This window comes from Salvia splendens, chromosome 8 (assembly GCF_004379255.2).
Source record: "Salvia splendens isolate huo1 chromosome 8, SspV2, whole genome shotgun sequence".
In the NCBI taxonomy this organism is placed as follows: Eukaryota; Viridiplantae; Streptophyta; class Magnoliopsida; order Lamiales; family Lamiaceae; genus Salvia; species Salvia splendens.
This window is the reverse complement of record NC_056039.1, coordinates 6,119,599-6,145,170: the sequence shown is the minus strand read 5'-3', so window position 1 is coordinate 6,145,170 and position 25,572 is coordinate 6,119,599. Positions and strand designations below refer to the sequence as shown.

At 40.7% G+C, this 25,572-nt stretch overlaps 3 protein-coding genes and 1 pseudogene across 3 annotated transcripts; 3 read left to right on the top strand and 1 right to left on the bottom strand.

Annotated features, from left to right (window-relative positions):
• Positions 1–2,137: 2,137 nt before the first annotated feature.
• LOC121744778 lies at positions 2,138–4,446 on the top strand. Its single transcript, XM_042138416.1, has one exon. The coding sequence runs from the start codon at positions 2,414–2,416 to the stop codon at positions 4,319–4,321; it is 1,908 nt and encodes a 635-aa protein (XP_041994350.1). The 5' UTR covers positions 2,138–2,413; the 3' UTR covers positions 4,322–4,446.
• A 368-nt stretch (positions 4,447–4,814) lies between these two features.
• LOC121744994 (serrate RNA effector molecule-like) lies at positions 4,815–11,285 on the bottom strand. The gene is made up of 12 exons (XM_042138723.1): positions 10,720–11,285; positions 10,214–10,329; positions 7,931–7,988; positions 7,486–7,560; positions 7,311–7,385; positions 7,195–7,242; positions 7,000–7,068; positions 6,112–6,906; positions 5,998–6,043; positions 5,643–5,914; positions 5,331–5,510; positions 4,815–5,121 (listed from the first exon to the last, which is right to left on the bottom strand). Exons 1-12 carry the CDS (start codon positions 11,175–11,177, stop codon positions 5,061–5,063), a joined length of 2,253 nt encoding a protein of 750 aa, XP_041994657.1. The 5' UTR covers positions 11,178–11,285; the 3' UTR covers positions 4,815–5,060.
• A 1,459-nt stretch (positions 11,286–12,744) lies between these two features.
• LOC121742991 lies at positions 12,745–15,434 on the top strand. Its single transcript, XM_042136156.1, has 3 exons — positions 12,745–13,049; positions 13,971–14,298; positions 15,085–15,434. The coding sequence occupies exons 1-3, from the start codon at positions 12,899–12,901 to the stop codon at positions 15,287–15,289; spliced, it is 684 nt and encodes a 227-aa protein (XP_041992090.1). The 5' UTR covers positions 12,745–12,898; the 3' UTR covers positions 15,290–15,434.
• A 5,245-nt stretch (positions 15,435–20,679) lies between these two features.
• On the top strand, positions 20,680–25,562 carry LOC121743468 (annotated as a pseudogene).
• Positions 25,563–25,572: the final 10 nt, after the last annotated feature.

The following is a 25,572-nucleotide window of genomic DNA, read 5'->3' as shown; positions in this document are numbered from 1 at the left end:
CAACAAAAATATTCAAAATATAATTTCCAACGAAATAGTAAAATACAAAAGATTTTGATTCGCTCAACCCCTGATTACCAAATACTCCTATATTGTTGCATACTTGCATCAGCAAGTTTAGTATAACCACATAAATGGTGCAAGTAGTAATTACTAAGATTGCGTTTATTTTAGTATTTATTAAAATACAGATCTTGCAACCAGAAAACAATATTCGATTGTGGTGCTATGACAAAGGCAGCATCAAATTTACCCTACTTAAAAATCTTCCACACAACTGACCAAAAAGGAACAAAAGCTGATAGCAACTTAAGAACATAGCATTCAGCTTTCATCAGTGCTTTGCATTTGGTGGGCTTTTCTCTTGGCTTCAAATATCATATGATCGATCACTCCTCTTACCACACTGTTGCATAGCAAACAGCATAAAATGGCAAAAGCAACATGCATTAGCAGATCTTATCAGTCAGTCTCAAGCAAGTTAATGTAGTGAGTCTTGCAAGGTAAGTTGATATTAATTTGAATGTAGTCCAAAGAGAGCGAGAGAAGAAAAGAAAATGGAACTCACTCGTCCTTATACTTTTGAATCTTATCTGGGTTGGTCTCATCCTTATGATGCCTGAACTGCGATTGCACCAAAATAATTAAAAGTTCTCTGTTCTGCAATCGAATAGTTAAATGAAATGGATTAGTTGAAAGAAACACTGCTCAGGGAGCTCAATCATCGCCAAAATAGTAATGAAATTTGAAGTAATAGCGTCAGTCAGCTTCAAATTAACCAAATGGTTCAGTTTGTAACCATGATACAGATATCTTTACATTTTCTCAGTACAACTACACCCACCATATTTCAACCCAATTCAGGCAGATTTTCACCACGGTCAAGACTGAATACCAAGGACTACAAGTGGCAATCCACTAGAGCTGTTGGAGTAATCAAAATCAACCAAATAGATACTTGGGAACCTTTCTTTCTTCTTAACGTACAGTAGTTTCACAGTAAACACAATTCATGGTTTCATCCTTTGTTGTTCCATTATGAGCTTTGGACTAGCTGCTTTGCTGCAGGAATAAGGGACGAGTCCCCTATTTTTGAACGCTCAGAAATAAACCAAGCACTACGGAATCAGTCGAACTTTTGATCCTAAAGGCACAGCAGCTCACTCTAGAAAAACTAAGATTAGAGAGGCTCTAGGCTATACTATGTTATACTTATAACCTAATCCAAGCTGATTTGCAAACCCTTCATGAAGTGTGCCCAGTCATAAGGCAAATGTAATCCATCCGCCTCTTGGTCAAAATTGTGGCGCATACGTCTTGGTAAATCTGTAGCCTAATATACTGAAATGGATGTGGCAAGAAGTTGGGCATTAATTATCAGCTGTTCTGGCTCGAGAGCTACAAGTTAATTTAATAATTTGTAAAAAAAGTTACGCTCCGGCCAAAGAATAAAAGGGAAGACTTGCTCTCCCAATGAAGGAAAACCTTGGATTCAACACATGAAACAATCATGTATACTCTTCAATGCATGCAAAATACAATTCCATTGTCACCCTAAGCACAGAGTACAAAATACCTGATGCTCAAAAGAATGAGCTCGCCGTAGGCATTTGCGATAAAGCTGCATATACAAGGTCCATAAATAAACTAAAACATTTCGTTAATCAATTAGACAACACTTAAATCGAAAATAGCCGGCCAAATAATCTAGAAAATGGAATTACCTTATCAGTGGAAGCACAGAGAAGGATGATGAAAATAGGGATTATGATTATAGGAGTGGAATTCGGTGGCGGCGGATCAATATAGTACTCCCTCCGTCCCGGACTACTCACACATTTCCTTTCCGGCACGGAGATTAATGAATGAGTGTATAGCAAAGTCAACAATTGCGGCTGTAGGTGATAATTTTTACTAAAAATGGAAATAGTGCAAATAACTTGGGACGCCCAGAAAGGAAATAAGTGCAAGTAGTCCGGGGACGGAGGGAGTATAATTTTTTAAATATACTAGTACTATTATTTAATTACTTGAATTGAGAATTATGAATTTATTTCTTATATACACGTACTATACTTATTTAATCAAAGTTGGTGTATTAATAAATTCTACAGTATGATTTTATGTATAGTTGAATTGGAAAATAAAAAAGAAATGTCAAAGAATTGAGTTGAGGAGATTAAGCAATCCATCGCATCCGTTTACTCGTAATAGCGTTAACTTGCCGATTCAAGGTTTTCAGGAACCTCCGAGAAGCCCTAATTCATCAGGTAATTTACCAATCCTTTTCATTTCGTTTGCTCTCCCCTCTTAACCTGCGCAAGTCTCCAATCTTGTTAATCGCCGGCGGCGGCGGATTTAGTGTGTGAAAAAGTCGATTCTTGAAGACCGCGTTTGATGGTGTTCAGTAATCATGCTGGCCATGGTGGATTATGTTAAAAACCTATGGCCTTTCACCACTCTATTTTTCCACAACGACTTGAGGGAATCGGATAGGATTGTCGGTAAATTATCGATTCCCGAAAGCACAAAGCATTTCGTCTACGCGATTCGCGAATCGCAGTCCGTGATATACGTGCTAGCCGTCCAGAATCTGTCGGAGAGGTCGGCTGCTGATACCGAGTGTTTGATCAGAGAGATTAAGCCCGATGCAGTTGTTGTGCAATTGAGTGAATCGGATATGGATGGATTGAAGGAAACTAGGGTTGGATTGATTAGAGATGGTGGAGGTGGTGGATTTGTTGGTGGTGATACTGTTCCCACCTCTGTGTTTGAGGTTTTGATGAATTGCTTTATGCACAAGGCTAATAAGGAGAAGTATGAGGATGTTGCAGGGAGTTTGGTGTTGAGGGAGATTTTCGGGGTGAGTTTCAATGGACACCTTGTTGCAGCCAAGAAGGCTGCTGAAGAAGTAGGCTCTTCCTTCTTGATGCTTGACTCGCCTTTCGTGAAATTCAACTTTGATGGCAGCGTTCAGGGTGAATCGGAAGGGGAAGATTCAGGAAACGGTGGCTTATATGGTTTGTTCGGTTTGCAGATGAGTAGTTTGGTTTCCAAGAGTGTAGGGAGTTCGATTGTGTCTCTGAACTCAAGGGCCTTCCGCGCCTTAGATGAAGTTCAGTGTCGGATGGTGAAGTCTTTGTCATCCATCTTACTTCCTGCGAGCCCACCTATGAAGTTGGTGGGTGTTGGGGAGGTTCGTGCGCTGGCTGATTATGAGGTGCCGCAGTTTGCAAGATGTGTGTACACTCTGCTTGTTGATTTGCATGACATCTTTGTGGATATCCCGTCTATGGGGACGGCTTTGGCCTGCGCACAGAAGATGCTGTGTAATGTCAACAAAGGGGAAACTGTTGACAATAGGGTCCTTTCGGAGGTTTATGCATTCCCCATCGCGGTTGAGGGGCTGCGGATTGCTCTGAACAATGCAGGTCGGGTGATTAGGAAGCCTGCCACGGCTAAGTGTGAGTTTTCTGACCTCCCCGTGGATGATCAAGCTCACTCCATTGTTGCACAGGCTCTTCGAAGCCAGGCAAACAAGTACAAATCGATAGTTGCAGTTGTTGATGCTAGTGGATTAGCCGGGCTTAGGAGGAACTGGAAGAATGAGGTCCCTTTAGAGGTTAAACATATGGTTGATCAGCTTGTCATCAATCTTGACGATGATTCCACGCAAGGCAACAGAAAATGGAAGCTAGTGGATAAGCCCATGGTGGCGGTAGGAGCTGGTGCAACAGCGGTTCTTGGAGCCTCCTCCCTCTCCAAGGTTGTTCCAGTATCGACTTTGATGAAAGTTGCAACTCTTAACGTCCCGGCCTCTCTGCAAATTTTGTTGGCACAAACACAGAAGGCTGTTCTTTTGGCTCTTGGGAAGGGTCTTGGTCCGACAAAGCTGGTGGCTCCTGGGATGGCAAGTTCCACGCTGAAAGGCACGACTTTCAAGGCTGTGGTGTCGGCTGAGAAGATACGTGCTGTAACTCACGGTGTGATAGCTTCTGCTGAGAAAACAAGCCTCTCCGCAATGAGATCAGCGTTCTACGAAATAATGAGGAAGCGCCAAGTCCGGAGAGTTGGAGTGGCGCCATGGGCGACCTTCGGGTGTAGCATTGCAACCTGCGCAGGGTTGCTCGCGTGTGGAGATGGGATCGAGTGTGCTGCTGAATCGATCCCTTCTGCTCCTTCAATTGCGAGCTTGGGCCGCGGAATCCAAAACTTGCACCAGGCGTCTGAAGTTGTGAGGCTTGCTGAGAGTTCAAGAGTAGAGAGATCAATAGAATCACTGCTGCATAAGTTTAAGAATTTGAAAATAAAGATTCAGTAGATAGCAATTGATATACCCATTTAGATGGCCCCCATTCTATAACAAGTCCAATTACTTTGTAAATTACTACATCAAGGATTGCCTTGCACTCAAATCATTAATATCAACCGACACTTGCGGCCAAATTTCTTGTGTGTACAATTGATAGTTTCTCTTTATTTTGGATGGTGGGTAATTTAGAAAAGGGTAAAGCGTGGAACAATTTATTTTCATTTAAAAGTCTCGTACGGATGAACAAAAATCGACCATATACCCTTTTTAGAAACTGAGGTCGAATGTTCTTTTATATAACCCCAAAACAGGAACGCTGTTCGTTTGGATGTACTTATTTTTTATTTGCAAGTGTTCTAATTTGAATTATTACGTTCTAACTTTTTTTTTATGGATAAATGAATTTAAATTTAAAGATCAACCTTTAGCCTCATTCCTTATTAGTCACCTTCAACCTCCCGTCCTTTTTGGTCAAAAAAATTACTGTGCAGAAATCCGTATGTTGATCTCATTTCAATCTGACCTTACAAATAAAAAGAAAGACAATGTCGAAAATACATTAAAAAGTGAGATTTCTGTTTTCAAATTGAGCTCGACTCTTTCATCAGATTCTAGACCTTACAACACAAACGCTATTCAACATATCCCCAAACTTCACAAAGAATCTTGTGCAGAAGCTCGTCCAACATATAGATAAATTCGAGATTAGCCCAAGCCTGACTCAGCAGCATTCATATAAGGTGCCTCCTTACAAGCTCCTGTAGTCAATAACTGTCACCTCATCATCTGGAGCATCCAGATCATTGTAGCTGCAAAATTGTTGTACTCGGGTAAGTGACATTCATGATAACAATAGCACCTAGCATTGGCAAAAAAATCACTTCTAGCAGAATGGCGCAATATTAAGTTCTCAGAGCACTCATTTGCACATTCTATTTCCCGTGCACTGTGCATTAAAACTAACAAACTAACAGACAAAGAAGCTTTAGCTAGGTTTTCACATAAACAAGACAACAACCTTCGCAAGTTACGAGGATCCTGCCGAAGTGCAGGTGGCATGGCAATTATTGGGGAAGGTCCACCTAACTGATGTCCAGACCTCCCATTTCTGCCTCCTTCAAATGGGGCAGGGCCCCCTTGGTCTCGTAACATCCGCATAGCAACCTCAGGTGGGGCAGGAACAAAAGGACCGAGTGGGCTGCATTCAACGAACTTTATCCAATTAACAATATACTATAATTCACATACAAAGCATTTGAAGACACATAAGAACCATGCCCAGTATGAGTACTGAGAGAAAAGTATGGACAAAACAACGATCCGAACTTACCCAGCACCAGGAACAGGCATCAGAACAGGAGGAGGTATGTCCGAAGGGAAAGCGGCAACAGGAATGCCTTGCCCGCCATAAGAATCAAACATTGGTTCGTCTGGGTTGTTCCCAGCAGCACCATCACTATTGTTGAAATCCCCAGACTGAGGATTCTCAGACCTATCAAAGTGTTCACTGCCATTTGCACGATTATCACGTTCTCTGCGGTTCCCCCTATCATCTTTCATTCTGTTATCTGGACCAGGCCTTCGTCTTTGTGGCTTTTCCCTCTGGACATGGATACGTGTCAATAATGCAGACCCAAATACTGCCAGCCTATTATTTTAACAAGTAGCTACGGTATAAGACATACCAATGATGGCTGCATGACAGGCGCCGCTCCGGGTGCATTTTCATCACTACAAGACGAACCTTTTAGGATTTTGTAGCAAATAAGCATCAGAGATATTATAATGGAAGTACTTACTTCATATAGTTCTGGAAGTACAACTCTTCACGCACTTTTGATGTCACTTCCATCACAACTTCTGGGTGTTTCAACTTCAAATGTTTGTGAACAAACTCTGCAGCATGGAAGAGCTTTGTACAACCTTTAGCTCCACATCCATACTTCCAGCCATATTTTTCATCCCTAATTTTGCGGACATGTGGATCCAAAGCATCAACAGCTGCAGCATCTATCTTTTCCTTTGCAGTCATTACTTCCAAAGGATCTAAATTCTTTAGTCTCTCTTCCCAATGAGAATCTAATTTCTTCTCCCACTCGTTCCCATTACCAATTCCATCGGGGTCCTTCCCCTCAACTCTAATATGCCGGAGACCTTTGGGTTCATTTGTTTCAAACAACCCATAATAATCAACTCCATGAATACGCCAGAGATAAGTCAAAAGAGTGTCCAGAAGCTCAACCCCCTCCAGACCTTTAATTGTATTTAAACCCCTTACGATGACGACCGGACCACTTGAACTTCCATGAGATTTATCTCTGCTCATTCTATCATTATCAGATCGAGATAAAATGTTTTCCTCAATTCCTTTTTCCTTATCAAGTTTCCGTAGAAGAGCCTGAGCTTGTTCAATGTCAATCTGAATTCGTCTAGTCTCAGAACTGACAGGGTGAGCCTTTGGGGCAGACGAAAGTTCGGATTCCTTGGCTCCACCCCGACTGGGCCGCCTTCTTTTGCTATCTGTTTCATCTTCAGAATTGGGCTCACTGGATTGGTCCGCCTTGTTTGGTGAGGAAGGACTAAAAGCAGGACCACTTTTAACATAAAGAATTTGGCCAGATTAGTCTAACTCTATAAAAAATGGTCAGAGTGCATAAGTAAAGTAGACATGCAGGAAATAGTCTTACATATCCAAAGTCCCTCCCTGCAGATCATGTTGAAAATCCTTTGCCAACTTCTTTGCAAGTTCGTTCCTCCTGCAAAGTGGTCACCGTGTTAACAAGTTTGCATATAAACCAAACTGGAAGTTGGATATGATTGGTAGCCATTTCCCATTGAAGTGGAAAAGAGGCCCAAATGGAAACTTGTGTTGGTAAGCTTACCGTTCTATGACAGCGAGCAAGTTTGTTGGATGATATTTGTCTTTCAACCTGAATGAATATACACACTTGTTAACGGAACACTTAGCACAATTTTTAAGGAGGAGAAAAAGAAGTACCATTCTTCATCTTTATGTGAATTGAAGTAAGTTCGTTTCTGGGTTGATATGTATTCTGTCCGGTACTCTTGATATCTGATCATACTCAGCCATTTAGTAAAGATATAGTTTACTTGAAAAGCGAGCCCATCTAAAAATGTCAAATTGTCAAACTTTAGAGCATTTAGACCCAGACCTGCGCTCTGCTTCAGAAGGCAAAATATCATCTTCAAGCTCCTGAATGAACTGCTTGTAAGACATCATTCCCTCCCTGGAGAATAATTCAAACACATCAATGGATTTAGCTTCATAGCACTGAAACAGCACTTATTCATATAAAAGAATACTAAAAACTGAACAGCATGCTTTATATGGAAACATCAACTTTTAGATGTCACAGGTTAATGTGTCTGTGTGTATATATGTATATTCCAAGAACTATTTCTGTTACCTCTAATCTTACATTTATATAGAATAAGGTGATAAGAGTTAAGGGTGACTCGAAAGAGGAACCAACAAAACCAAACTGCAATATATAAGAATTGAATGTACTGGACGAAGAAAATTATTAAACCTCGGATGTCTTAAAAATTAAAATTCACTGCAATAATCAGAATACAGTATAATTGCACAGTTTTTACCTTTGGGCTCCACCAGCACCAAATGTGTCAGCGAAAGCACCACGACCAGAATCCCAATCTGCATAATTAGAACATCAAATGAAAATATAGGACAAGTAACAACAATATAGAAATTTAAAGCAATGAAGACAAAAAAAAGACTCAAATCCATTGTGTTTATTGTAGTTAATTTTGAACAAGTTTCCTCATTCCCCACTTTCACAGACAAACCATTACACTAACACACCACATACTATATATTATGCACTACAAATACGTCACACTAATATAGCAGACACATTTCTGAATCTACAGTCACCGTATATAGTATATAACATATAAATTTGCATTAAATTTTTCTTAATATACGTACTAAATAACAATAACAATTGAAGAAACTTAAACAGTTTCTCAAATTCTACAAACAAATGAATTGCTGGGTGTGAAATTATTGACAGTAATCCACTCCAAACCAAACAAGAAATTTTATTTGAAATCACTTGGAATATCACATTCCTGAATTTCAATCAAAATTCTAAATGTCTAAATATTTTCTCATCTTCAAGAGTTAATATGGAGAGAAAAACACCAATTATTTGGCATCAAACAGGAAAATAAAGTAGTGAGGTAAGAGAAGTATTGCATCAATACAGGGAAATTGTAAGTCATAAAAATTAGAACAAAAAACAAACATTAAAACAAGTTGCATGGTCAATATAGAGTGAAAAACACCAACTACTTTGCAAAGAGTACATCAGAGGAATCTTTCTAATTTCTGCTTTTACTATTTAAATGTGAAGTATTGCGATGTCTTATTGATCCAGGGCTTACTTGCGACAAAGTTATTGTAGTTTAAAATTTTCAATCAAGATTAACTCAATGTCATACCAAACCCACCAACAAAAGTGAAAATGGGAAAACTCGTGTTCTCCAAATGGCAAGATAGGTTAACGGTGAAACTATTAATTATAATATTTGGAGTCCATTATTTTCCTGCCCCATGGAAGCCAAAAAATGAATCTCGACTGAAAATTGTATTTTTACAGCAGTGAAATCAAAGTCTAGATCTGCCTAAAATGAATATTAGAATGCATAATTTGATCCTAGTGCAAGTTGCACTATGTCCCTTCTGTTAAATTTTGCAGCAGGAAGCATCTTATTCTACAAACTGAGGTCCTCCATCGTATGACTAAGAAAGCTTCTCTTTCTCAACATATCGACATATTCTGTCAGTATCGAAAATATTTATACTGGTATACAAAGAATCATGCAAATAAGCTACTCAACCAGTATATATTAAAGTAGAAAGATCAGAGATACAAAAGATAACTCTAACTAGTTCAAAGTATGTAAGAATTAAAAAAAAGTCATAGGATTAAACTCAATGGGCTACTTAATAATTATTATCACATCCTGAACATGAAGCTAATCAACTTACAACTGCAACTTGGAAGTGACAGTTCAGGAGATACGGTGGGTCTCCCTTATGGATGACTACATAGTAGTCAAGTAAAAAATCTCATGCTCCAATGGTTGATGGGGCAGATTATCATCTCTAACATAACCAAACATCATCGCATTTCTCCAAGTGGCAGCTAAAGAGACTTTACACCGACGACCCCCTCCCAAAACATGGAGGCAACATGCCCCTAATTACGTATTTCATTTAAATTATATAGCAACTATTGCATTTTCAAATTACTTTTCATACTCTTAAACAATGTAGGAGTATATCATAAGGATAACAAATAAATATTGTCCTGAATAAAACATTCCTGATAAATCTACAATATTGTTATATGTAATTCTTATTGTTTTCAAGTTCCTGGGTCTTATCACTCCAAAGTCATTCTTCATACCGTTGTTCTCAGTTCATCTATTTCAGTTTCTATTGTAGCTCATGAGATGCACCAGAGGCTTATGATAAGGGTTTGAACAACATACATTTAAATTACACTATCTCCAGATTGTTCATTTCTTCCAGCCACTACTGAATAATGATACAAAAATCTACAATAAAATAAAAGGCATTTTCACTATAACATCTTTTTGTTTTTTTGGGGAAGGGGGTCGGCACAATCTAGCATGAGAAATTCAGTTAAGATTAGGCGCTGGGAGTAAACATGAAACACATCTTACTTGATTATCAAGGTAGGATAAGTGCTTAACATTGTGGATATCTTAGAGATGTGCAACGGTAACATGAAAATACCATTTTATCTATCATATAATTAATGAAGATATAGCAACCGCCCATATAATACACATCCCAATGCCATAAAAACAGAAAAAATACAGACATACCGCCTTGGAAGCCGCCACCTCCACGGCCCATATATCGACCATGAGGTTTTTCATCAGGATAGCCAGGTCTGCCCCCGTTTTCACGGTCATGTCCACCAGGATGATCATACCCAAACCTGAACCAAAAATTATGTCACTACAACTACAACCTAGTTGAGCAGCACGATGAAATCCTTGTGTGTAAAACGCATCTATTGTCATACAGAAATGGGAACACTATTATACTCCTATTAGCAGATAAAGAGAATGTAATGGGATGCAGAAATGAAAATTCAGATAGCCCATGCTGACAATTAGAAACGTAACTTAAACAAGGTGCACAAACTCGGGAACAGTTATATTTGCAATGGATAATCTGCAGAACTCAAAATGATGACCAGAAATCTGAACTAATGAGCAGTCTATAGAATCCTAAACTATCTACTAAAGAACCAGTGGGTAGAGATAAACAATAGTAAGCTGCCATAACAGCAATAGTAGCTAAATTAACCAAATTCGCAATGCACCTTCGATCCCCATGGCCATATCCTCCTCTCGGACTCCCTCTCCTACCATCATAAACATCGTCCCTCCTCCGCTTGTAAGGAGGAAACGGCGGAGACCTTCTAGGAGGCGGAGAATGTGGACCTCCTCCGCGCCGGTCTCGATATGGAGGCGGAGGGGGGCTCGGGCTCATCCTGCCGCGCTTATGATAATCTCTTTCCCGCGGTGGGGGCGGAGGCGATCGGTTGCGATCATAGTACTCGCGACGTGGAGGGCGGTCATAGTCCCGATCATCACGCCGATCTCGGGAGTCGCGTTCTCGGTCTCGGATGCCCCGGCGCGGCGGTTGAGGAGGAGGGGGCGGCGGTGACGCGTCCCCCGGGGGAGCATCGGAGGGGGCGGCTTCGGAAGGCTTTTCTTCGGTGTCCTTTTCGCGGCGGAGGTCGTTATCTTCGTCGGTGGCACTCAGAACTTCGGTCATCGGCGATGATTTATCGGAATGAGTGGCGAAACCCTAATTCGATTCAGTGAGTGCCAGTGCGAGTGCGGTCCCCAAATTTGAAGAATGGGTTTTTGTCACCAAATTTAATTAGTTGTAGACTTGTAGTACTACTATAAATTAGTACTAGTACAATTACATTGACGCCCTTGAACTTAACTTTGTAATCATTTGGTAAGTTGAAATAATAAAGGGGAAAAAAAGCTACAAATCCTAGAGCACCCGCAACGGTAGTCTACTGGTATGAGCCAGCGATCAGATCCCTATATAGATGTCCAGTCCCGTGGGGACTATCGGCCTGGGGGGATGTGTACTGAGCTTGCGGAACACGCATTGATGCCCACTCGCTCCCCTACGAGTGGCCATCGTATATGGCCGCGATAAATTTCTTTTTTTCTTTTTAAATTGAAAACAAAACTATTAAATATCAACAATTTTTTCACCTTGTTTGTTTTTTAAACTTTCTATCCTTCAATACACCCCAAAATCATCTATAATCAAACATATTTAATCGAGATTGGCAACGAGTAGTTGATCTCCCATGATGTTTTTTCTGGCATAACTCTTCATTAGTAGTAACTGCTTTTCCATGAAGCCTTCGATTTTAGGATTATGTATTTTATTATTTATAATAAATTGTAATTATAGTAATTTTGATTTTATCAATGAAATATCATTTTTATAATACTGATATATTTTTTAATTTAAAATAATTTGAATAAAATTAAGGACATATCAGTCTTTTACTTGGTTAGTTAAGATGCCTAATTTGTGATTTTTTATCGTTCAGGTACCCAAAACATAATTTTTTTTCCAAATTCAAATACTCCATAAAAAAGGTGCGAACCTCATTTCCTATTTACCAATTTTATAGTTTAAATAATACTACTTTTAACAATATTTTAATCATCTGCATAGTTAATTAGGTCAAATTTTAGATTGATACCTTTCAATCTCCAGACCTTTAGTACTATTAAAACATGGACTATTAAAAAATGTTTTTGAATAAAATATTGACATAATAAGATTTATAATGGAGAGACATATATGTCCTACTAATACTATAATGTTACTTGTGGAGTATTTTATTGTGAGATTATTTTAATGCACTTATGAATGTGTAAAGCGATTTACATTTTCTTATACACATATATTTGACTTCATCAAAGCAACAAAAGTTATTTATTACTCCATTTAGCATTTCTCAAGTTAAACGTATGCCTTAATTAGCTTGTAAAACTAATTGTGAAATTAACTGGCTTGATCTTGTTTACGCCTGGGTCTCAATATAAGAAAAATCATATTTAGGCACACGGATAATTACATTTTAATTGTCACTTTTTTACTATTTTGCTCATGGATCATTAAAAACATAGCTGTCTTTTATCTAGTCAATTCTAACATTTAATTTGTAATTTTACTTAAAGTATTATAATTCATTTTGACTTTTACTTAAAAAAATTATTATAACTCATTTTTTTGTTGTTTATTTTAAATACATTAACTTATTTCCAAGCTCAATAAAAGCACTATGGATCACCTATCAAACACGTTATTTAATTGTTTATGCTTAAATATTACTCCGTATACCACCGAAAGCAATTTTCTCTCTACCTGAATCCGATCTCTGCAAACGAACTCTGTCAATCGTACTTGTATTTTATCGAGTGGCAATCCAGGGTAAAGGTTGAAGACGATAGGAAATGGAGGGTGGAATTACGGCGGAGGACTTGTCGACGATCGGCGGCATAGCCACCGTCTCGCTGCTGCACTCCTTCATCCCTACACATTGGCTCCCGTTTTCCATTGTCGGCCGCGCTCAGAATTGGACTCTCTCCCGCACTCTTCTTGTCAGTGAGTGATGCTCCTGATTTAGTAGGGTTTTGCGAGATCTAGATTCCATTGTTCGGGATTGATTTTGCTTGCGTCAGAACGTTTTGTTTAATTCATCTCGTAATTGCTGTATCTGAACCCCTATTTAGCTTAAAATTGGGCTAATTAGGGATTTCGAACTTTACATGGCTAAGAAATGACATAGTGGAAGTGTGTGAAGCATTTTGGTGCTGTATGCTAGCAAATCTAAGCAGTGTGTTGTTTGTGGTTATTGTTGTTGGACTTGTTTGTAAAATGTAGCGACTGATCTGTTATTATTGAGTGTTTGGAAGAAAAGAATCGCATGTGCTTCTTGAAAAACACTGCAAGAATTTGAGTCTTTGCACCTGAAACACAGGTGTGTGTCTCTAATCCATTATATAGGACTTGTGCCAGTCTCTTGGACCTAGTCATACTGCCACTGAATTTCATAGAGTATTTAATAATTTGCCTGAAAAATATCAGCACCTGATCAATGTACCTAAGCTTATATTTAAGGGGCACCTTTGGTACAGCTGGATATATGGTGCATCCACTCTAGTTAAGGATTGATGAACCCTTATTGAGTTTAATTAGGGTGGAAGCGCACAAGTTTTTGAGAAATTTAGTAATGCCACATTTCTTGAGAAATGAGATGGTTGTGTGTAAACTTAAGAGATATCTAATGTTATTATACCATCATTTCTTACTTATTTTGGAAGTGGTAGAATTAGTCTTACATGCTGACTTTAATACCTTAAGATTTGCCATTTGTTAGTATTTTTCTGGCTTTTGTTTTATCCTTGTGCTTTGGGTCCTTGCAAAGTCATAACATTTCAGATCTTTTCTAGCATCGTTTTACTATCACTGTGCCACTTTCTTGTTGCTGCAATGGTGCTGAGCGCTAATTGTTTCTGTTTGCAGCTGCTTTTGGAGCAGTATTGCATGTTCTATCCACTTCGCTACTCGGCATAACAGCAATCACCATAACAAACACTATAGCTGGAGAGGAAACTGTGCATAAACTTGCATCTTTGTTGCTGATTTTTCTTGGTGGTGGTTACATCGTGTTATTTCTGACTGGAAAGGGTGGTCATAGCCATTCTCACAATCAACCTATGGAAAAAATGGCTGTTGCCGGTCTTGTTCTCGTCCCTGCATTGTCTCCTTGTGCAACCACTCTTCCAGTGTTTCTTGCTGTTGGAAACTCATCCTCGATGATGGTGCTTGCTATCATAGTCCTGTTATTCAGGTAATGAATATCTTGTGTATATTTCTTGCTTTTATCATCTTTTGATGTCAAACTTTATTATAACCACAAGTTTTACATCTAGCAGCAAGTATGGTTAATTCAACTGATAGTTTCAAAATAAACTATTAACTCAACATATTCAGTTGTGGTTATAATACTATGTTCAAATATTTGGCATTTCGGTTAATGCTAATGGATCTTCCCATCTCGTGATTGTTGTCCTTTCCTTTTATGTGCAATTCTTATAGTTCCTTAAAAGTTAGTAAAAGAGATCAAATCATTTAGTTATTCAATTTATCTGACCAATATCTAGTTTACAACACAACCTTGTAGTTTAAAGCTTCAACCCTTCTTGGTCATAGGAACTTCACACTGATAAAAATCATATCATCTTGTTAATACTTTAGCCAAAAGCCTGCAATCTAAGTATTTAAGATTGCACGTTGAGAACTTTCTGGCTTGGAGTAAGAATGGAAAAAAGAGAAGGCTCCATTACTTTTCTTGAATGGCAAAAACTTGTGCACATCCACCCAAATAAATTCCAAATAAGGTTCATCAATCTCTTATTAAAGTATATTAATCCCCAAAAAGGATTTAATTAGGGCGAATGAACCTTGCATCTTGATGTAACAGAGAGTGCCTCTTTTTGGATTATATGTTGTAGATACAAGAATGATATTGTGCAATCTATGAACCTTTTACTAGTACCTTTGTAAATCTTGGAATTCATGCTATTTTATCTTAGTTAGAATATGCCCCTTAAAATGTTATGTTATTGCCTTGCAGCACGATAACTGTAATGACATCACTAGTGGCTCTCTCATTTTACGGTGCAAGTCAGCTCAAGTTTCACTGGGTGGAACGCTACGACAAGCTTCTTGTAGGATCAGTTCTATGTTTAGTCGGAGTTCTGACCCTCATTTTCCACGATCATGATGGAGAAGCTGGTTCAAAAGGAGAGCATTTGCATCGGAAAATAATCTCTTTGTAAGGATATTATGTATTCCTTGTTTCTAAGTTTTGAGGTATGATGATTCCATGTGATGATACAAAATACGTAAGAACTGTAAAACATATTTGTCTTGTTCAATCGGATCAACAAGCTAAGATGGAAGTTCTTGCTTTCTCGATCTTCATTGGTTGGAGCCTCGGGATTGCTGCATTCACCAATGCATGTGTTGTTATATATAGTGATGCTCAATCCTCAGATAGAGTATTACATTTCTCTTGTGATTGAAATTGCTTATTTATTGTCGGGGCCTCAGGGGTTGTTTCTCTCTCTTTGGAAATAGGTTATCTATTACTGACGACTATTACTACTATAAATCGTTGTAAAAATTGTTGAAAAAAACAAATACAGTAAAAGTTATTCTGTACATGGAGGGAATTTTTCGTGATGGCCAAATTTATATTTTAGCAATATTACAAAACAAATAAAACGAAAATATACCAACTGCTTCTCTTTGAAAATATCTGGAGCGACGAATATTAGGCTATCTGCAACGCCGTCTTTTAACCGTCCCTTAAATTACTATTCATGAGCACCATTGTCCTTTTTTACTCCATCTCTTAATTAAGGGACGGAATCTGCCACCCTCTGTCCCTTAACCGTCCCTTAAATTACTATTCATTCAATTTCATTTTTTATTTTTATTTCCAACCAAATTCAATTAAAAAAACACACTTCATTAAAAATAAAATAAAATTACAACATAAAATAAAAATACAACTTAAAATTCAAAAAAATACATAATTAAAATCCTAAAAAAATAAAAATGACATAATTTAAAATATAATTTTATAGAAAATAAAAAAAACTACTCCGCCGGCGAATCATCCCCCGAAGGCGGTGGAGGTGCACTGAAGCCGTGAGGAGGCGGAATGCCAAGTTGTGCTGCCATAAACCCAATTCCGTTAAGATAGACTTGGTATTGGGGAGGTGTCATGTGGGAAGTGTCCGCCATTGTGGCGGTCATGTACATGTACATAAGGGGGTTCGAGGGTCCCCCCGAGCCCGAGCCCGCCTGGCTTGATTCGGCTCGGCCCCTCCTCCCTCTAGCCGCCTTCGCCGCATTTCTCCCTTGCGGCCGACGGCGCCCACGGGAGGACCCTCCGGCATCGTCTGTCGTGCCCTCAACCTCCTGCCAGGAAAACTCGCATGCGGAGCTGCCTGAACCGCCCTCACTAGACGAGTATTGGCCACCCGTCGTGTGCTTCGTGCGCTTTGAGGTCGAGCCCGAGCTGGACCTCACACCGCCGGCCCACATTTCCTCGTCTTTGACGACCTCCCAAACATCGACATATTTGAATTGTTTATCGGTGCCGTTGAAGTAGACTCGCAAAGCCGACCTCAGAATGTCGGTTCCCGTGGTTGCGCTTTGGTAATGAGCCGCTTCATTCTTGTAGATAGCGCATAATTTTTTGACCTCTCTGTCGAATCGGTCAAAGTGAGCGCGGAGCATCTTATATGTGCGGCGGCGGGAGCCCTTCGGCTTAATCTCGTGGTAGGCATCAGTGACCTTTTCCCAGAAGCACTTACGGGGTTGTTGATTCCCGACGATGAGATCGTACGAGACGCTGATCTAGGCGTTGTACACCGCCAACGTTTCTTTGGGACCGTACGGATGCTAGCCTAGATCCTCCTCCTCCTTCCCCTCGTCCGCCTCCGCCCCGGAGCTTCCACCGCCTCGGCTTCCTCCCCCGCCTCGGCCTTCTTCCGGAGTGGGTTCAACGGAATAATCTTCCCGAATTTGGGATAATCCCTGCGAATACCTCGGGGCGGAGGGACGGGCGTATGCATCCACATCAAAATGGGGTGGTTGGTACCCCCTCCCGACGTCGACGAACCCTGGGTGCCCGGCGTCGACGAACCGGAACCACCACCGAGGACATTGTACATGCCCCCCAGTCACCGAACGCGTTGATGTCGAACCCGCCGGAGCCGCCACCGCCAGAGTTCCCGTCGCCGGACATTTTGTGATAAGAGGTTAGATGAAATTGGAGAGGGAATGGAGATGATTTGGGAAGAATAGATGTGTAGTTGTATGTGAAATGAAGATGAATTAGGAGTATTTATAAAGTAAAAAAAATAAAAAAAAAAGAAAAAAACGGTAATATAACGGTAATATTACCGTTTTTTATTTTTTGATTTTTTTTATTTAACTCGATTTTTTTAAAAAAATAATTTATTGCGTCAGCGTGACGATGCCCACTCGCGGGCCGGCGAGTGGGCGTCACGCATGGCTCCGAAGCGCGCCACGTCGCCTCAGTGCGTGGCGAGACGTCTCGCCATTCGTCACGGCGGGACGGAACGCGGAACGGGCTGGGGACGAGATGGGGCGCTGCAACGCGTCACGCCGCCATCCCGTCCCTTAGTGACGGAATACGGGCCACCCGTGTGACGTGTTGCGGGTGGCCTTACGGTGGTGGTCGTGCCTTCATTTTCTTTTTCTATTATGAGCTAGTTTTAATTTATTTATTTTAATTTGCTTAATTAAAATAATTAAGAAATTAGGTCAATCTTTTTAATGTTAATGCACAAAGATTCAGATTTAATTTGCACGTGTTTCTTTTTTGTTTTTTAATTATCAAGGATATCCATCGTTCAGTAGTTAATCCATGTGTTGATTTGTAAGTAGTGAGACAACAATTTAAGGATTTACAATAGTAGTATCATCCTATACTCATGGGCTCATGGCCACTCTTGGTGATATTTCATTGATAAAATGTTAATGCAATACTTTATTTAGGTAATTCTACTTTATCCGCTGGAATCAATCTTCTAGCCTTTAAGGTCATCCACAACGTTGTTCCTATACCGTTCCTAAACCGTTCCTTAAACTACTATTTACGGGCCCCACTGTACTTTTTTACTCCATTCCTTAACTAAGGAACGGAACCTGCAACCCTCCGTTTCTTATCCGTTCCTTAACCGTTTCTTAAATTACTATTCATTCAATTTCATTTCTTATTTTTATTTCCAACCCAATTTAATTAAAACAAATACACTTTATTAAAAAACACACAACATTAAAAAAAATTACAACTTAAACTTAAAAAAAATAAAAAACACACAATTAAAATCCTAAAAAAATACTCCCTCCGTCCCGCACTACTCGCACGTATTTCCTTTTTGGGCGTCCCAAGTTACTTGCACTCTTTCCATTTTTAGTAAAAATTTTCACCTATAGCCGTCATTTTTAACTTTCCTATACACTCATTCCTTAATCTCCGTGCCGAAAAGGAAATGAGCGAGTAGCTCGGGACGGAGGGAGTAAAAAACACACAATAAAAAACACACAATTAAACGTGGGAAAATAAAAAAACTACTCCGCCGGCGAATCACCCCCCGAAGGCGGTCGAGGTGGAGGGGGAGTCGGAAGGCCAAGTTGTGCCGCCATATGCACAATTCCGTTCCACCAGGCCACGTATTGGGAGTGCGAGAAGCGGGAAGTGTCCGCCATTGTGGCGGTAATGTACGCCACCATAAGTGTGTTCGAGCCTCCCCGCGAGCCCGATCCCGAGGCCGGCTGGCTTGATTCGCCTCTGCCCTTCCTCGCTCTAGCCGCCTTCGCCGCCTTCGTCCCTTGCGGCCGACGGCGCCCACGGCTGGATCCCCCGTATTCGCCGGCCGTACCCCCAAACACCTGCGGTTCACCCTCGCTGGCCTCACCGGTGTCACCAGACGAGTAGTTGCCGCTCGCCGTGTGCTTCGTGCGCTTTGAGGTTGAGCCCGAGCTGGAGCGGACACCGCCGGCCCAACTTTCCTCGTCTTTGACGATCTGCCAAATATCAACAAATTTGAACTGTAGACCGGTGTCCTGGTGGAAGGCGCGCAAAGCCGCCCTCAGAATGTCGGCGCCCGAAGTTCCGCTTTGGTAGTGCGCCGCTTCGGCCGAGTAGATGCCGCAGAATTTTTTGACCTGTACGTCGACTCGGCCAAAGTGAGAACGGAGCATTGTATATTTGAGCTTCCGGGCCCCTTTCGGCTTAGTCTGGTGGTAGACATCACGGACCTTTTCCCAGAAGCACTTGGCGGCTTGTTGATTCCCGACGATGGGATCGTACGAGACGGTGAGCCAGGCGTTGTACACCGCATTTGTTTCTTCGTTGCTGTACGGATGCCGGCCCAGATCCTCCGGCTCCTCCTCCTCCTCCTCCTCCTCGGCCGCCTCAGACGCAGCCTTGGAGCTTCCACCGCCTCGGCCTCCTCCCTGGGTGGGTTCAACGGGGATATCCTCCCGAATCTGGGACAATCCCTGAGAAGGCCGCGAGGCGGAGGGTCGAGCGTATGCATCCACATCGAAAGTGGGTGGTTGGTACCCACCCGGCGTTGCCAACCCCTGGGTGCCCGGCGTCGACGAACCGGAACCACCAAGTGTGTTGTACATGGTCTCCCAATCGCCGAACTCGTTGAGATCCCACCCACCGGAGCCGCCACCGCCGTAGTTGCCGTCGCCGGACATTTTGTGAAGAGATTGAATATGAAAATTGGAGAGGAAATGAAGTTGATTTAGGAAGAATAGATGTGTAGTTGTGTGTGAAATGAGGATGAATCAGGAGTATTTATAGAATAAGAAAATAAAATAAAAATTTTAAAAAATTAAAAAACGGTAATATTACCGTTAAATTTTTTTTATATATATAATCGAATTTTTTTTTAAAAAAATAATTATTGCGTCAGCACGTGACGTCGCCCACTCGCGGGCCGGCGAGTGAGCGTCACGCACGACGCGGGGAGAACCACGTCGCCGAAGCGCGTGGTGGCACAGACCGTGCCGCGAGTCGTGCCGCCGGCAACCGGCACGGCATGGGAACGGCACCGCGACGAAACCATGCGCCGCAATGCGTTCCGCTGCGCTTTAGTTCCGGAGGAACGGCACGCAGAACGCCGGCGACCCGGGTTGCTGGTGCTCTAATTAAATTTATTAAATAGTCTGATTTATTTTCCATTTAGTAGGAAATTTGAAGCTCATGTTAATATTCTTTGTGCTGCAGTTAAGTGTTGCAGCTTGTTTCTTCAATTCGGTCTTTAGCTTTAATTAGAGATTATTAATGATCAATTATAAAGTTTGTATTGTAGTAGATTGTTATCTTTTTTATTTTCCAATATAGAGAAATTTGGGATGTGAGTGATATTACCCTACAAACCAACAAACATTAACACTGTTTTTGACTCATTTAAGCAGTAGTAGGGGGGGAGGGAGGGAGGGAGGGAGGGAGGGAGAGAGAGAGAGAGAGAGAGAGAGAGAGACAGAGAGAGAGAGAGAGAGAGAGAGGGAGAGGGAGAGGGAGAGGGAGAGGGAGAGGGAGAGGGGAGAGGGAGAGGGAGAGGGAGAGGGAGAGGGAGAGGGAGAGAGAGAGAGAGAGAGAGGTCCACCGGCCGGTCGCGTAGGTGTAACGCTCATATTATTGGGGAGATGAGGGAGAAGAGAAGCCTAGGAATGAATATTCAGTTTTCGTCAAATTGAATTGAATAAAAAAAACCTAAAGTTTAAATCGAAATAATTTTAAATTTTGACTTCATTTGAATTGGATATTCAGTTTTCGGCTATTTTGCTGTGACGCTCTTATCTTGGCAATAACTTCTGTGTAAATTTGACACCCTAAAAAGTGAATAACAGTAGTAGTATAATTGTCATCTCTTCTGCTGCAATGTCAGATTACCCTCTCTCACTTTTTGGAGAATGGGGATTTTCATTTGCATGCAACCTTTGTTGATCTTACCGGTTTGCCTTTTTCCTACGTGACGGTGACAGGCTTACACGCACTCACACACACAATCGCATCAAAACTTACCTCTCTCTCTCTCTCTCTCTCTCTCTCTCTCTCTCTCTCTCTCTCTCTCCTCCTTGTTGTGTGTATGCGTGTGGCGAAGATTCCCTCTATCTTAATCTGCAGTGAACTCCTTCACCACCACTATCATCGCCACTTTGAATTCCGTTGCGCATAAACCTATAATTCCCATGTATAAAGGGGAAGAGGTGGCCAAATATTCCTTTTCATCCCTTTTCTCTCTGTGTATGCTTTTTCGCTTGTAATTTTCTGCTGCTTCAGCTCCTGCATTGTCATGCTTTAATTGCACTACTTATTCTGAGATTCTGTTGTATGAATGTGCATTTACCTGATTTGGTATTTGGTATTGTCAATTCAATTTCAACGACTTCCTAATTTCCTTTCCAACATATTGCAGGCGAACTATCCTCACTTTGTGTTGAATAGTTTAAATGGATTCCAAATTTCCTATTTTTCATTATGGAGTAGTACAATTTTCAGTCAAAAGTAAAATTAAACCAGTTATTTTTGCTGAAGATGGCTGAGGGTGTAACTAAGAACACATTATTCATGCATTCAAACCATCATTCTGTTATACAGTTACATTATTCAAGTGATCATGCACTCATTAGAAAAAAAATCTCTAGATTAGATTTGGCTGATCTGATGTGTCATGCTAATCTTGTGGTATAGGACATTTGAAGGTTGAAGAAGGCTGTATATTGAATAGTTGCAGGTGATGGGGGCTTCGAATTCCCGGTTGGAGGAAGACAAGAGCCTGCAGCTCTGCCGCGCTAGGAAGAAATTCATCAAACAAGCACTTAATGGCAGGTGTTCTCTTGCAGCAGCTCACACTGCTTATATCGGGGAATTGAAAATCATAGGAGCTGCTTTGAGGAGATTTGTGGAACCTGACCATCTTCAAATTGAATCTTTAGTCTATCCTTCAATAACTGCTACTCCTCAGCTCCTTGCTTTGACTGACAAGTCTTTCAATCGGTTATCTTCCTTGTCTCCGTCACAATCACAGGATGTAGATGCAACAGATAATCTGTTGCCATCCCCTTCACCTCGAGTCTCGAGCCAGTACCAGGCTCATCCTATGAAATTTACAGGGACAGTTTCCAGCAAAATTGAAGAAAAGCCTCCTGTTCCTGTTGTGGTATCAGTTGATTCAACTACTCCTCCTGGCACCACTCCCCATTCAACGGAAGGACTTGAGTCTCCTTGGGATTATTTTGGCCTGTTCCACCATGTGGACAATGACTATTCTGTTGAAGGAAAGAGAATGTTTGATCAGGGTTCGGAGGACTCTGATGAGATTAGGCATCTTAGGAAAGAGGAAGGAATTCCTGATTTGGAGGATGTACGTGTGAGTGTGTCCTCAGAAGAAACGCATGGATCAGAAGAAGAATTTGATGAACCTCCTATAGCTTCACTTGTTAGAAGTTTTAAGAATGTCAACACCGGGACAGAGGGTGTCAGCAATGGTCAGTCAGCCATTAGTACAGAATCAGAAACCACGCATCATATGAACGAAAGGAAAGCTGATGTTGTAAATGGTAGTTCAGCCAACAGGCATCCTGAAGCTGTAGTATCGGAAACCAATTCTGTAAATGGGAGAAAAAATAATTCTCCTGGTCTATCGCTTGGTAGCAATGATAAGGAAACTAGAGCTGATCTCAGGGGTGCACTTGAAGACAAAGTTGTGCCTAAGGACTTCTATTCTAGCATCCGTGACATTGAACAGCTCTTTGTTAAAGCATCTGAATCTGGAAAAGAAGTTCCGCGGATGCTTTAAGCAAATAAACTCCATTTCCGTCCAGTTTTGACTGGGAGAGAACGTAACTCCCTGTCACTCTCTTACTCTCTCACTCATTTGATGCATCATCAAGACACTGTTTTATCCTTCGGTTCAGCTATTAGGGAAAATGCATCCTAAGGTGTATTTTACAAGGAAAAATCTTTGTCAAGTGATAAACCGGCTCTAGTGCATATTACATATATTTTCTTTTAGCCTTCTCCTTATGTATATTAGCTGTCTCACTTGGAAATAGATGTTTCTTTGTTTGACAGGTAGGTTAGCAGCTACATCACTGCTAAAGTCTTGTTTCTCTTGTGGGAAAGATCCAAGCGAGGTTCAACAAGGTAGGCGAATTATGCTGAGGATTTTCAATATGCCGAAACTAATTGTAATGTGTAGGAAGGGAAGATACTTGATCCTTGGACTGGCAAGAAATACCTAAGATTGAGTTGATGTTTATATTAGACATAATTTAATTTTGCCTTCCAAACAATTCTTACATTCAATCTATAGTTGTTATGCGAAAAGTGGTTATAGGAGAAATATGCATTCTGAGGGAAAGATAAAAGAGAACGGACATGGAAAGGTTACCCACAATGAGTGTGTAGATTCATTATAGAACATAAAATTATCTAGCATGTGATGTACAGTATTTTCTTTAATTATATTTTGGGTCAGTATCATTGTGTAGAGGATAGAACAGGAACAGAACTTAATTTCAAGCATGTATATGATCAATCACACTTCTTATCATGTATCTTTGTGGCATAATATGAAAGGTATATTAAACTTGAGGGGGGTTTTAGATTTATTTGATTTAATCAAGAGACTTTTGTGTACAAAGAAGCAAGGTGCACAATAGAATTAGCAATAAGCTACTCTGGGATTGCAAAATTACAACTTCTTAGTTGTACCCTGTAACAAGCTTCTGTTGAAGTGCTTTACTAGAATAAGTTTCAGTTTGTTGCTCTACTAGGCACTATCTGATTAATTTAATTTGATTTTGTATTTCCATCATCAGAGCCTTCTCAAAATTCAGTCAAGTACTTAACATGGCCCCGGTCAGCATCATTCCGTTCTCTATCATCTCGAAATCTTGTGGCTACAAACTCCAATGGTGATATTGCTGATCCTAATAACACTCTATTCGACAACTTCTGCATGGTCTCTGGAAGCCATGCCTCGACCTTAGATAGGCTTTACGCATGGGAGAAGAAACTCTATGACGAAGTGAAGGTCAGCTCAATTTCTCTCCTGCTTACTTGGATATTAGGAATCTTGTTTCTGCTATTTTACTTACTTGGCAATACGAAAACAGCAGAATGTTAATAGTAATAATAATCGTTGTCGTTAAAATCTCGAGAAATGAGAACCACAGTTGTCAATAGAAAAGCCAAAATAATTTGGTTCGTTATGTGGATGAGAAGGCAACGGCTATGGTTTCGTTCTCATCATACATGAAAGGAGATAAAGAGGAAGTATCTTGAATTTACTTTATTAGAACTGATGCTAATATTTCAGGCATCACTTTGATTTATCGCGTGAGTCGCTTTACGATTGTAACTCTGCCTGCAGGCTAGTGAAGCACTTCAAAGTAGTTTTGAACAGAAGTGCAAGCTTCTTCGACATACTGAAAAAACTCGTGCAGCAGTCAAAGATCTACACTCAAGAATTACGGTGGCTATTCACAGAATCAATGCAATCTCACAGAAAATAGAAGTTATTAGAGATACCGAGCTTCAGCCACAGCTCGAGGAGTTAACTGAGGAGTAAGTTCGATCCAAAGCTTACAATCAATGCTAAGCAGATATCTTCCATTTGTGTAGATGCCAAATTTGTTATAACAAACAATTATCATAGCCTAATCTCGCTGTTGTTTCCTTTTGATGGTTCCTGTTAGCCCGTCAGCTCATATACTTTTTTCGTGTCATTGATGACAGGTTAAGGAAGATGTGGGAAACAATGATGGATTGCCACAAGCTACAGGAGCTCATCATATCGAAATCTCATGCCCCCAGAAGCACAAAACTAAAATGCAATCAGATTCACAAAGACAGATCATCATCCAGCTAGGGTATAGACTCAGCTCTTTATCATCCAGCTTCTCGAAATGGATCAGCGCCCAGAAAATCTACGTAGAAGCAATTGACAAGTGGCTCTTCAAGTGCGTCTCAGTGCCACAGAAGAAACCTTCCAAGAGGAACAGAAGGATGAGGCCACCATCCATGAGACACTGCGGTCCGCCTATATACATGCTATGCGGTGTCTGGTTGGAAATGATAGACATCCTGCCTTCAAAAGGTGTTAGTGATTCTATCAAGGAACTAGCTGCAGAAGTTGCTCAGTTTCTGCCTCGTCAAGACAAGAAGCAGGCCAAAGCCAACAGAAACGGGGCTGCAATGGATACGTTGAGAGATCTCAACTATGCTGTGCCTCGTCTGGACCGTGTTAGGACGAGCTTGGAAGGTTTTCTTGTGAAACTAAACAGCTTTGCAGAATGCTCGCTGAGGATGTTTACTGAATTGCAGAAGGCCACCCAAGATGCCAAGATGAGCTATGAACAGTTTTTGTTGCTACGATCACAGTCACAGGTTATGGTATGAATTCGGCAACTATATATATGCATATACGGATGCATATTGTATTATTATTATTATTATTATTATTATTATTATTATTATTATTATTATATAAAT

Bases quoted from the DNA above. Each gene is read 5' to 3' on its own strand.
- LOC121744778 (XM_042138416.1), top strand. From the start codon at position 2,414: ATGCTGGCCATGGTGGATTATGTTAAAAACCTATGGCCTTTCACCACT.
- LOC121744994 (XM_042138723.1), bottom strand. From the start codon at position 11,177: ATGACCGAAGTTCTGAGTGCCACCGACGAAGATAACGACCTCCGCCGC. The intron at 7,243-7,310 runs GTACTTCTTTTT...ATATTCATTCAG, and splicing joins TCACATAAAGATGAAGAATG to GTTGAAAGACAAATATCATC. The intron at 5,511-5,642 runs GTAAGTTCGGAT...CGTTGAATGCAG, and splicing joins ATGCCTGTTCCTGGTGCTGG to CCCACTCGGTCCTTTTGTTC.
- LOC121742991 (XM_042136156.1), top strand. From the start codon at position 12,899: ATGGAGGGTGGAATTACGGCGGAGGACTTGTCGACGATCGGCGGCATA. The intron at 13,050-13,970 runs GTGAGTGATGCT...TTCTGTTTGCAG, and splicing joins CTCCCGCACTCTTCTTGTCA to CTGCTTTTGGAGCAGTATTG. The intron at 14,299-15,084 runs GTAATGAATATC...ATTGCCTTGCAG, and splicing joins ATCATAGTCCTGTTATTCAG to CACGATAACTGTAATGACAT.